This window comes from Ambystoma mexicanum, chromosome 2p (assembly GCF_040938575.1).
Source record: "Ambystoma mexicanum isolate Mex_15411 chromosome 2p, UKY_AmexF1_1, whole genome shotgun sequence".
NCBI lineage: Eukaryota > Metazoa > Chordata > Amphibia > Caudata > Ambystomatidae > Ambystoma > Ambystoma mexicanum.
In genome coordinates, this window is record NC_090923.1 from 1,131,745,813 (window position 1) to 1,131,758,713 (window position 12,901).

General features: G+C 48.0%; 1 protein-coding gene across 1 annotated transcript in view; it reads right to left on the reverse strand.

Annotated features, from left to right (window-relative positions):
- The window catches only part of LOC138567860 (uncharacterized), a 330,507-nt gene that overhangs the window by 18,916 nt on the left and 298,690 nt on the right, over positions 1-12,901 (reverse strand). Inside the window, exons 11-13 of the mRNA XM_069646349.1 lie at positions 9,434-9,522; positions 9,088-9,216; positions 8,364-8,470 (exon numbers count right to left, since the gene is read on the reverse strand). Of these exons, the coding sequence (XP_069502450.1) occupies positions 8,364-8,470; positions 9,088-9,216; positions 9,434-9,522 (325 nt within the window). The remainder of the gene's footprint in view (positions 1-8,363; positions 8,471-9,087; positions 9,217-9,433; positions 9,523-12,901) is intronic.

Below are 12,901 nucleotides of genomic sequence, written 5' to 3' on the forward strand. Positions count from 1 at the left end.
TGCTACACTTAGACATAGATTTATCATGAGGCAATGTTTCCTTAGTACTACCAAGCTGCTACAAATGGAGTCCATTTCTATGGCCCATCACTAGAGTGCGCGTAGCTAGGGAGCTAGATTCATTAATTGCAGGAGCTTTATATGCTTGTGACATAGAAACTGTGCACAATAAGCTAGCCACTATGGGTTCTGATGCCAGCTCTGCTATAGAACTTCTGGCCTAGTGGGGCCCATTGATATGCCCAGCACTGCTACAAGTATTGACAGCCAATTGAAGATAACAGAATTTTAGACATGAAGACATTTTTGTCTGCCATAGGGTAGGTCAACAAGACTGCTAAATACACACAATGCATTGTATGGCAAACATTGTTAAATCAGCAGGTGTTGGCTTTTTACTGGGTGGGGGCAACCATCCTCCACACACTGGCACGCAGAGCTACAGTTACCAGCATACATATGGATTGAATTGCTTGCTTTTTTGATTGCATGAATAACACATGCCATGCTTTGATGTAAATTAGTAGAATTGTTTTTATTTAGACAACCTGGTGCCCATGGGTTCACCTTGTTCAAGAAATTAGATGGTTTCTGGTTGGGTTCCACCTACCTGGGGGAAGTGTCTAGTCACACAGCCCATAGTCACGCTTGAATGCCCTGGGATCAGGGGGAGGGTAGGCCCTTAGGGTGAAAGGCTGCCAGGTTTTAGAATTGGTAACCATACATAAATGCAATAGTGCATTGTAGATTAGACTACACTGGATTGCCTTGACATTTTAACTGCATGCTGCTTTTTAACTGACAATCAGTTATACAAAATTGATTTAGGTATTTTTGTGTAGGCCAGGTTTTGGCTAGAGTAAATGTCCATGTTCACTTGGCGTAGGTATTTTTGTGTAGGCCAGGTTCTGGCAAGGGTATATGTCACTGTTCACTTTGTGTACATTTTTGTTTAGGTAGTGTTTTACCTTGCATGCCACGCTAACTAACCGCTAGAAGATAGTTTGCTTAAACCTCTTGCAAAGCCCCTAGGTCTTTATCACTGCACTAAATACTATGTTGATAGGTATTAGTCAGCATTTGTCGCACAAACGTTGAATAGGGGTGGAATGTAGTGATACACGAAATTGCAACCTTGCCAATCAGGGCTTTAGATGACAGCATTAGCCGCTGAAAGCCAATAGTGTATTCAAAGTATGTGCTAAAAATGCTGACAGTAGTCTGTTGTAGCACTTCCATTATGCAGTAGTGAGCTACAAGGAATATGCAGGCCTAGTATGAGATAGGTCAAATTAAACATTGTTGATAGACAGGCAGGGAGGGCCCCTAGCCATGTAGCTAATAGGTTTTTGGAGTGTTTGGAACATCATGGCACCTATATAGCGCTTAGATAGCCAGTCTTAAGCGCTATAAACACTAAGCTATGAGTGCATGCCTTTTAGAGCTTGCAGATGGGGTTAATACATCCCTGCTTCCCTTAGAATATTCAGCCTCACTAACGTTAGCCCTGGCTCCAAGCTAATCTTCCTTTTCTCTGGGAAGGTACTGATAAGACATTCCTCAGCCAGCGCAGATGGGAACAAGGGAGGGGGTAGGAGCGAGCAGGGAGCATCTCAGAGAGAGCTGGGTTTTTTCCATGAACCAGCCTCACAGAGAAAGTTCTGGAACTATGCGTCATGGTGACTGACAGCAAGAGAGTATAAAGTATCCATGCACACATGGGATCAGGGGGAGATCGCCTGTGGACTTGATTCGTGCAGAAACAGGTGCCCGGCATTGGCTCATACGGTGTCCTTCAGCATTGTCCTCTGAGCGGGGCTTGTTTACAGCTAGCTTATGAGGGCCCAAGGTCTCCCCAGTGCTGAGATTAAGGGACGTAAGACTGTGTTTTCTCTATGTTTCTCTATATTTCTCTATGTTTCTCTATGTTTATCTAAGTTCCATGTTCCACTATATTTTGCATTGCTCTTTGTTTTATGCTTTGTAATATTCTCTAACTTGAATCCCAAATGTATATGAAATTCACTGCTTAGAATAAATATGCTAATAACACTTTGAGGGTGTCATTTGTCACTAGCATGAGATCACTGCTCAGCACAATAGAACCTGTATTTTGGGCTGAATTGGGTATTTTTGCTCTCAAAGGGCTGGCCCCGAGGAAGATTTTGCCCAATATCAAGACAGAAACACAAACAGTTAATACAGCTCATAGGATTTGGGGTGAGAACCCGTGGCTGAAATGTTCGAGGGAGAAAAGACCAAAAGTAATTTTTCTGAAAATAACTTTCAGTTGTCTCTCCCCATAACATTTCAGACTTCACCTTTGTCCCCACCCCTCTACTTACCTGTGGGTGGCACACCTCCCTGTGTGCCGCCGTCTCCAACATCCCTCAGTGAAGCCGGTTCCCTTCACTTGCGTGTATGGGAACCAGTGCCGCAGGGTCCGCTTTTCTTTTCTTTTTATACTTTATTGAGTCTGGGTTTTGTGGGGGACACCCCCGCAACGCCCGCTCACATTACAGTGAAGAAGGGTGCGGGGGACACCCCTGCAGCCCCCGCTGCCCTTCTTCACACTAATGTTTCGTATGGCATATTTGTTCAAATTCCGAAGCTATATGAGCTTTTCGTAAAGCCAAAATTCAGACAAATATGCCATACAGTCTTTTATTTTCAGACTTTTTGGGATGATTCCCAGCTCATAGTCTCTGAGATGCGCTGAAGTTTTCTTAGATCTCTTGTTTCTGATGGTTTCTTCTCTATCCGAATGTTTTTCACGGAGTCTGTTCCATGTCCTGTCCCGGGAACTGTTCCGGGTACTCTGCCAGGGAACATGCCATTTTTATGGCATCAATGTTCCCCATTTTTAGCAGCTGCACTCTTCTGAACACGGAGGCTAAGTGATCGCAGGTGGGTAACAATGGTGGCTGGATGGGGCAGAAGGTTCTAGGTGAGATGCGAGACGACGGCAGAGGTGGGATGGCCATAGGGCGGCGAGAGCAATCCAGGAACCCCCTATATACTGGTCCTCTGAAGCTACTGCACGCAGCTTCGCAACTATTGAATTCCCACCGTTCCTCACTTATGTTGTCATGCTGCTGTGTTTGTCAGTTTACCCAATTGTGGCATGTTTTTCTGTTTACTACCTTAGGTCGTTGAAGCGAAGGTATGAGGTAAATCCAATAAGAAAGTACTGTCAGGAACCAGAAGGGTAATGAACAGCCCCCAGTTTCCAAGAAGGTGCTCAGAGGTAGAAGACGCAGCCCTAAAAATGTGTGCAGGGGTTCATGGAGCACAGTGGGTCAAAAATTGCTGGTCAAGTCAGAACGATTGAGGCAAGTGTGAACAAGGGGCAAAGTAACCGTGAAGTAACAAGTATGTTGTCTGGAGTAAATGTAAAGTATAGAGAGGGAAACATTGGTAGGTTAGACGGGGAGACAGACCCTTGAGGAGGAAAGCAAATGTTTCCCTCCTTGGGTGCAGGCTAGAACACCAGCTCAGCACAGACAAAGCTGAAGCTGTGTTGTTTGTGTATGGATTCCCTGTAAATTGACTCCAGCCTTATAAAGCAGCTGCGGCCCACATATTTCCCATTTGAATTTTGTGTGTAGTGTCTTGTTTGCTTGTGACTGGACATGTGTGATTGTGCTTCCTAGCAGGATATGGGTGTGAGATGGGAAGTTGGGCGGGGTAGCGGGCAGGTGCAGGGGGGGAGTTTTTTTTCCAGAAATGTAATTGTACACCGAAGGGCAAAGTGAGGGTTATTGCTGCTAAGTCCTCTATAGCCTTCATGGCTTCAATTACCAGACAACTCTTGTTGAGAAGTTTGAGGCTGGGGCTACCATTGGTGGGTGAAGTGCCAGTTCGTACTGCCCTGTTTTAGTGGCTCTTTCATTGGGGGTCATTACGAGTGCGGCGATAAGGGGTTAGTGGCGCCGGTGAAGGTGCTGGAGCCGTCAACCCCTTACCGCCGTATTACGAGGTCCTTTAGCGGGTCCCGCTAAGTGCGCCTTGTAACACCAGGCGGACTTAGAGGGACCCGCTAAAGGACCAGCATGCTAACAACAAGCCCGTTGTTAGCATGGTCCCCATTCCCATTGAGCCCTATGGGGGCTCAAATGGGAATGGGGATGGGTTCCCTGAATGGGGAAATATCGGGTCCTCCAAGGTTGGAATGTCCCGGTATTTCCCCATTCAGGGAACCCAGACCCGGTATGCAGTATGGGGGTAGCCATGGCGCTAATCGCGCCATGGCTACCTCCAACCTCGTAATGACCCCCATTGTCTCTGTGGTGTCACTTACAGCAGGTTGGGGATCATTTTGCTCACCTCATTTGTATTGTCTAGCACAACCTACACTCCTCCATTCTCTCAATGGATGCTATTGTGAGACACTTGGAGGGTTGTCCTTGGAAGTCATACCCTTTGCTTTGGTGGGTAGTTTCACCTTCACGCAGTCCTGCTTGACCATGGAGTGTGAGCCAGAGGCATGGTGCAGGGTGAATGAATGCCGGTGCTACTCCCTTCTTCTTTTCACTGTGTGAGGGATTCTGTGTGTGGGACTTTCAGGTTCATTGTGAAATTGCCGGTATCCTGCCGGTAATTCCAGCGGAATACAGGCAAACTGACCCTACCATTTCTGCCGCCTGATATCCCGGCATTGCCGGGATATTCCAGGCGGCCGAAACGCTGGTAAATCCATATTCCATGGAGTCCTTTAGGACTCCATGTAGAGGATTGATGCAATCACTGGCACTTGTAATACCGGTACTGGTAATTCTGGCATTTCTTTGCCAGTGGGGGCCTGATTTACCGTCAGCTCAGGCCTTGAGGTAAGTCAGTGCACCCATCAGCAAACTTGTGTTTCCCCGGTCCGGTAAAAATTGGCACTGCCAGAATTACAGCCAATTTTACTGACAATTTCTCCGGACCGGGGAACTGTGATGCCCATGTTTGACTGTCAAGGATGGATTCAATCTGCGATGCGTTGATTGGCCTCCAGTTAGTTTTAAAGGACTCAGACCTATCATGGATTGTGCTGTGACTCTGCGTACTGCAACTAACTGCCCCACGCTACAATTTCCTCTCCATCAGCCTGGTTGTGCTTCCGTCTCTCAATTTACTTACCTTTGTGTACTCCTCTACCTTCCCTGCCTCCTATGTGGCCTTTTCACATGGCCTTGCCATTTTCATTTAGCATTAAAAAATGATTCTTAATTGTATTAGAAAATATTACCTTTATTATTTTGTTCATACAAAATGATCTATTTACTGAGGATATCCTTGTTATTAAGGATATCCTTGTTATTAAGGATATCATTGTTATTGTTATCATTGTTATCCTCTGAGGATATCATTGTTATCACAGTTCCTTTATTCTAAAACCTCATGATCATTTAATAATCTACACTCAATTCTTACTTAGAACAATTGCACATGAACATTTCCCTGTCACCCTTTTACGCACCTACACCCAGTCACACTACCAGTCTCATTTTTATTTTAAGAAAAGCTAAACATATTGGCATTGATTGACCTGCCTGTTTTTTAAGTTCTGACTTGGACATCCACCATCCTGCACCTTAATGTTTTGCATGTAGCCTTTAATCGAGTCCACTCATGGTTGAAAGCCTTCATTGCATTTGTGCAGTAAATTTCCGCATGAGGACATTTGGACGGATATCACTGGATCATTACTGCATGTGTCTAGCCGCATGCGGAGTGATCTGTGGTCCTACCACGGTAGAATTGACGGACCTGCTTTAGTTTTCCAACCACAGTCCATTCCTTGAGCTCTTTTTTCCACCATAGGTATCTCAACAAATGGATTCACGGCCTTCAAACGCCCCAGGCTGAACACTGGGATTTAGTAACTGCTGCGTGCCACTTCGCGAAAGTTCTTTGTACACACCGCCAGTGATGGTGCAATCAGAACAAGAGTCTGCCATTCGGGTGGATTGTGCACCAGCCAAACTTGACGTCACCAAATGCTTTTCCCCTTTGCCACTGCAGCACTACTTTTGATACTACACTACTTGACGCGTGCAGTATAAACTCTCTAGTGGAGTCAGTCAAAACACATGAATCTGAAATGCTTTCGACAGGCATTGCTGGCCTTGGCTTTGCACATGGTAGCAAAATGGCCTTTTGACCAATACATGGCACACCCATGGTCATTTGCTGGACAGTCCATACGGTTTGCAATGTGCGACCAGTTACCACACCGTAGCACATAATGTCACTGTGCCTGGGTCTGTGAGAGGAATCGGACCTTGTAATAGTTGTCATGCAAAGGCACACCATCTTGAGTTCTCGCATATGCTTTGAGTTGCCTCATGTCAGAAAGAGGAAATGGATGAATCATCAGCCAGACACATCTTGTTAGGGTGCTGAATGTGTAGTCCTGGTTTGTCATGGTAAGGACCAAAATATTAAACCGCGTTGAAAAATGCCAACAGAAAGAACAGCCAGGATATCCCCTCCCCTGACCCAGTCTCCATTGTAAACTGTCTCAAAACCTGGGTAAACCCTCCTGCAAACCACTGGGGATTTTAATCATTCACAGTATGGAACGGCTTAAGTTTCCCCCAAACTTCTTCTTGAAATAGCAAATGCTATGTTCGCTTTCTTCATCTTCTCGTTGGAACCTGGTTCCATGGGTTGCATGCTGCCAATGGCGTAATCTGGGCAACCGCTGGGATGTGGTTGGCGGTCCCCAACTGTTGTGCCTAAGGCCTCTGACTGTTCTTTGGTTAATAAACCTGGGTCTTGGATGGAGGGACTTCCAGCTGTGGCCCAGGGGTTTACTGGATAACACACAGTTTCCACTTCCGGCTGTCTTCCTTGCGTCTCTGCAGCAATCTCTCTCCTTGGCAACCATCCTCTCTCCCCTTGCTTTCTCCCTTGGTCTTTACCTGCTTTGAACTCCTATTCGCTCCTCATCACTTCACTGCATCCTTATACCACCTCCAGGACTCACTGGTCCACCGGATGTGGGATGTACCTGGGATATCTTCCCTCCCCAGCTGTCCAGGCTGCTCTCCTTCGCCATTGATTTCTCTAATGATTCTACCCCTTTCCTCGCATCCTCCTCTTTCTAATCTCTGGCAGCCTCTTTCTGATACCTCTCCTTCTGCTCCTGAAGTCATGGGCATAATTTTAGGGGGGCACAAGGGTTTTTATCCGCCCCACCCAACTTTTGTGGCACACCATTTTGTCCCCCTAATTTGGCAGAGGCCCCTATCCTTTAGATGTCAGGCCCCTACACCCCCCAAAATGTTCAGCAAAGTTACTCTGCTGCCTTAAGTCTTGCTTTATCACTCTTTTCCTTTTTAAGTGTTTCACGTCCTCTGCCTGTTCTTTCAGCACTTCCTTCTGTTTTTGATGTCTTCCTCTCCACCCCAAACTCCACCTGTCTTTCAGTGTCTTTTCCCCCTTCCACCACCTTCTTACTGTGAACTCTCCTCACTCCTCCTTCTCCAAGTCACCTCATATTCGTCCTCACTACCGGTCACCTGCTCTCCTCTCATCCGATCACCTCCACACCAGTCTTCACTTCTCCTTTCCTCTCGCTTCTAGCACTCTCCTTCCTCCCACCTCTGCTGTCACCCCTCCTGACGCCCACACCTGACCGCCTTTTTAGGGCCTGGTCCCTTCATGCTGGGACCTCCCTCTTTAATCTCTATCAGGTGTGTTGCATAATCATTTGTCATATTGCATTGGTGGACTTGAAGTCGCGGGTGGCACATGGCCCATTCTGTAGGATCCTCTCCATGTATATGTGACTGTGATGTCTAGAGAAGTTACCATCTTGCCTGTGGTTCTCCCGCATGCACGCTGTGGTAACCGCATAACGCTTGCTTCATTGGGTGGGTCCCGGTGCCTGTGAACATCTTTCTCTGTATCCAGGGCTTGCAAACCTCAACAGGGGTAACTGTGTGATTAGCTACCTCTTTACTGCGGGGGCCTACCTTCCAGCGGTAGTGCCTATAGTGCCCCCTTTAATGCTTTAGAGTTTGGGTATCTAGCTCCACTTTTCTTAAAGGGGTAACACAGGTTGCTGGAACAATGTGACAAGCCACTGCCACACTCTTGGGAGACAGTGGAGTAGACCACTGTTCCCCTAGGACCCTGCAGTATGAAGTGGGTGGTGGTACCCTGGCCGTGTGGTCACCCCACCCATAACCCTTTGAGCTACACAAAACACATTCATCCTTGCACAGAACACCCAACCTTCTGCGGCTATGCCCAGCTTTGCACATGCACTGTCCATCTTGCACAAGCACCCTGCCAGCTTTGCACAGCCACTCCAGTGCTTGCATAATGACTCGCTTTTATTGCACAGTCTGAGATCTCCCCAAACTTACTTGCCACACTGTTTGCAGGGAAAGCTTCCCTTCACGGAGGCGCAGGACGCAGTCAGCAGTGGCTCCCTCTGCAAGCAGGAATCTGTGAGCACTGGGCAGGAAAAGACCTGGAAAATAGTCCATGAAATCCCCATCAAAAGGATACCTTTGGTTGCAATGACCCCACCTCCCCAAAACAGAATCGTAGGCCACCATCATAAGACTGATGATCACTCTCCACATCGGCCCAATGGCATCCTCACTTCCTATGCCCCGCTCCCACCTGTTCAGGAGAGCACTGCAATCCCACATGCTGTGGCTGGGAGCCCTACCCAATCCGCAGGGATCCTAGCCCTGTTCACCACAATGGGGGAATCGTAATCTCTCACCCTAAGAACCATTCCAGCCCAGGGAGAACATATCTCCTGAACCTGACATGTTGAGAAGGACCATAGCCCCTCACCTTGGACTTTGCAAAAACTGAAACAAGTTGGAAGAGAGGGCTGCAAATATGGCTGCATCAATCAGTCAAGGGCAGAGGCACTCTTGTAGTCATAGCTTGTGTCAAACTATTGTTCTGCTGCAGCGTGTGTGGAGCGCTTTTGTGGTTGCACCCAAAAGAGGATCACATGCAACAGCTGCAGATTTGGGTTGGAAGCAAGTGGCACTCATACAGCTGAACGCGGTAAGGTATTGTTAGGTGGTGGCGCCATTGTATTGCTGGGTGGCAGGATTTGGTACTCACCTTGTCTTGCTCAACCTGCCCACCACGGTCTTCCTCGTAGTGCGAACTGCGCTTCTGCTGCAGGAGCAGGGACTTCTTCCGCAGGTAGTAATACTCCACACATTGCTGAAGCCCCCTGGTCCTCACCTGCTGACGGGGTGAGAAGAGCGAGAACAATTCAGTCAGGAGAAAAAGCGCATGCTCAATGGCGCCATTGTACATTCCATATGTGGCAGTCAGGGGTGGTCTAACGCATTGGAGATGTGGAACACCATATCACTTCAGCACATTCAAAACAACACAAAGGTGCACTGTTTGAAGCTTCCCTCCCACATACACCGTGTGCACACATATTTAAGGCTCTCACCATTTTGTGGATGCTGAGAAAGTCTTTTCTGTGCAGTGCAAAGGCTCGGTTGAAGAGACGCCGCTCCTGCGGCTTCCAGACATCGCTACCTGAGACAGACCAAATCATTGAAGTCAATGTTATGCCAAAGTGGTAAGAGACATCTGCTATGATAGTAGGGCATTTTGTAAGATCTCGTAAACTGCACGGAGGAGACCTGTTACGTTTGCACTTGGAAATGCAAAACGGAGTACAAATAGGGGAAGAACAAATTACCTCTTGGTAATGTTCTTTCTGATCAATATTCCTCCCACAGATTCCTCATCTATGATATCCCTATCCCAGCGCAGCTGTTCTTCTTCGGAATCATTTCCATCGCCAAGGGCCACAGCGCAGCTCTGTGTAGGCTCTGCCCATCGCCTCTACGCACCCCGTGCTGGACATGACATCAAGGCCAGTATATATCATGTTGTCTCGCCCCGTGACCTCAGTTTCACCCTTTTACCCTTGCACTCTGAAGCTGAGGGATTGTAGAAACAATGGTGTACTAGCTATCTGCTACGAGGGGCCGGTAGAGAGGGTGATGAGGAATCTGTAGGAGGAACATCCATCAGAAAGAACATTACCGAGAGGTAAGTAATTTGTTCTGCTAATGGATTCCTTCCTCCCACGAATTCCTCATCTATGATAGATTCCCACAGCAGTATGTAAATCTGGAGGAGAGAGGAAGCTAGGACACCACCTAGACCAGAAAACTCTGGAGGACTGCACTACCAAAACGAGCTTCATGGACCGCAAGGAAATCCAGGCAGTAATGGTTAGCGAGCGTGTGTAGAGATGCCCATATCACTGCCTGGCATATGTCCAGGACAGGCACTCATCTCTGCAGGGCAGCAGTGGCAGCCACTCCTCTGGTAGAATAGGCTCTGAGACCCTCTTACACATCCTTTCCAGCCAGATCATAACATTCCGAGATGTAGAGAATGATCCACCTTGACAGGGTCTGTTTGGTCACAGCCCTACCAGCAGGAGCCCCGAAGTAACCCACAAAAAGCTATTCACCTTTCCTAGTCTCTTTCGTCTGAGAGACGTAGAACTTAAAGGCCCGCACCAGGTCCAGCCGATGGAATCACTCCTCTGCCTTGGAAGCATGAGGTGAAGGAAAAAATATAGGAAGATGGATCTTCTGAGAGAGAGGGCAATCTGAGACCACTTTCGGCAGAAAGGAGGGTCTCACTCTTAAAGTCACCTTTCTTTGGAAAAAAAACAAATAGGGAGGTAAAACATACAGTGCCTGTAGCTTGCTCACCCGTTTCTCTGAAGTAATGGCAACCAGCAAAATCACCTTACGGGTGAGTAATCTAATAGAACAGCAATGGACCACGAAACTACATTTAAATTCTACAACAGAACCACAAACTGGCAGGGAGGAAACTGGTTACAAAAATCCCACAAGAACTGTATAACAGTGGGGATTGTGAAGAACAAGCCCTGTTCCGGGGACCTTTTGAACACCTAAATAGTGACGAGGTAACCCTTTGCAGTGCCAATCTGCAGGCCCACTTGGACGAAAATCCAATCCAGGTTTTTGGAAGCAGAAAATCCAAAACAGGGGATAGAGGGCAGGATAAAGGATCCAGATCCCTCTTCCAGGACCACATCGAAAATGTACAACACTTGCAAGCATAAATATTTCAGAGCGGACCTCCTAGCTGAAAGGAGCACATCAAGAATGCCTTCCGAGAAGCCCCACTCAGCTGCTCAGTAGCCAAGCATGAAGGTTCAGGCTGCTGAGGTTTCGGATGGATGACCCACCACTGAGATTGGGAGAGCAAGTTGACACCCCTCGAAGGTCCCAGGGAGGGCAGATGGGCAACTCTGGATTCCACGTTCTCTGGGCCCAGTCCAGAGCGATCAAGATCAACGCGGTTCCGAACAGGTACAGTCTCCTGACAACCAGCGGAATGACAGGGATCAGTATTAATGCATAAAGGAGGTCGAAAGTCCACTTGACCGTCAGTGTGTCCCCCAGAGCTCCCTGACATGACAATTTCCAGGAGCAGAACAACTCACATTTCCTGTTGACACTGGAAGGGAAGGGGTCCACCTGAGGAGTGATCTCCTGCAAAACCTCCTAGCAGAGCTTCCACTCGTGGGAGGCCGAACTCTGTCTGCTCAAGGCACCCGCTGTGATATTCTCTCTTCCAGCCAGAGGAGTTGCCGTCAGAGAGAGACTGTTCTCCCGATCGAAGAACCACAATCGCATTGCTTCTCTGCACAGAGGAAAGAACCCCACACCACCTCATTTGTTGAGGAAGTGCATGGCCATTGTGTTGTCCGTCTGGAAGAGCACAGTCGTGAATTTCGCACAGAGGATAGGAAAGTGACCAGGGCCAGCCTGATCTCCATCAGCTCCAGCAAGTTGATGTGCTCCTGAGACTCTGTGGGAGACCACAGTCTGCTCACAGTCAGGTCTGACAGATGAGTACTCCAACCAGTCAGAGATGCATCCATGACCACGTCACCTGGAGCCAAGGTTGACAAAACAATGTGTCTTTCAGCAAGTTGTTTCACACGGCCCACCATGTAAGATTCTGAGCCACCTAATCAGAGACCTGCAAAAGGTCTGACATGTGGGCCTGAAACTGTGACCAGTGGCAACGGAGAAGCCACTGAAGCGATCTCATATACAGCCTCACTTCCAGAACCACTAGCATGCAGGAAGCCATTAGGACCGAAGACTCAGGAAAGCTGGTGCCGGAACATGTTCCTGGGATTGGAGCACATTGACCATCCAAAAGATGTTCACCACTCGGGTGGGAAAGCACTGCCTTGTCAAGTGTCCAAGAATGCTCTGATAAATCAGATGGACTGGGATGGCAAAACCTGATACTTTTTGAAGTTCAAGGACAAGCCCAAGCTGTGCAATAGTGTGCATGTGCGGAGTAGATGCTCTGACACTAGATCTGGGGAGCGAGCTCAGGCGAGCCAGTCCTCCAGGTAGGGAAAGACATGAATGCCATCCCTCCTGAAGTGAGCTAACTTCCCCACTGGCAGCTTAGTGAAAACCCTGGGCGCCAAATGAAGACTGAACAGCAGGACTTTGAACTGGTAGTGATGCTGGCCCACCACGAACCGCAGGTACTTCCTCTGCTTTCGATGAATCGGCATGTGGAAGTAGGTATCCTGAAGGCCCAGTGAAATCAACCAGTCCTGCAGATCATAAGCTTGCAGCATCTGAGCCAGTGTAACCATCTTGAACTTGTCCTTGCACAGGAACAAGTTCAGTAGCCACAGATCTAGAATGGGACAAAAGCCCCGTCTTCTTCAAGAACAGAAAATAGGTGGAGTACCACTGCCTTCCTCGTACTGAGCACGCTACCAGTTTGATTGCGCTCTTTGCAAGAAGCTGATGGACCTCCTCCAGAAGGTTGAGGTCTGGAGACAAGGCAGTGGCCTGAGGGCCATGGTCTGGAGGGCTCTGTGGGA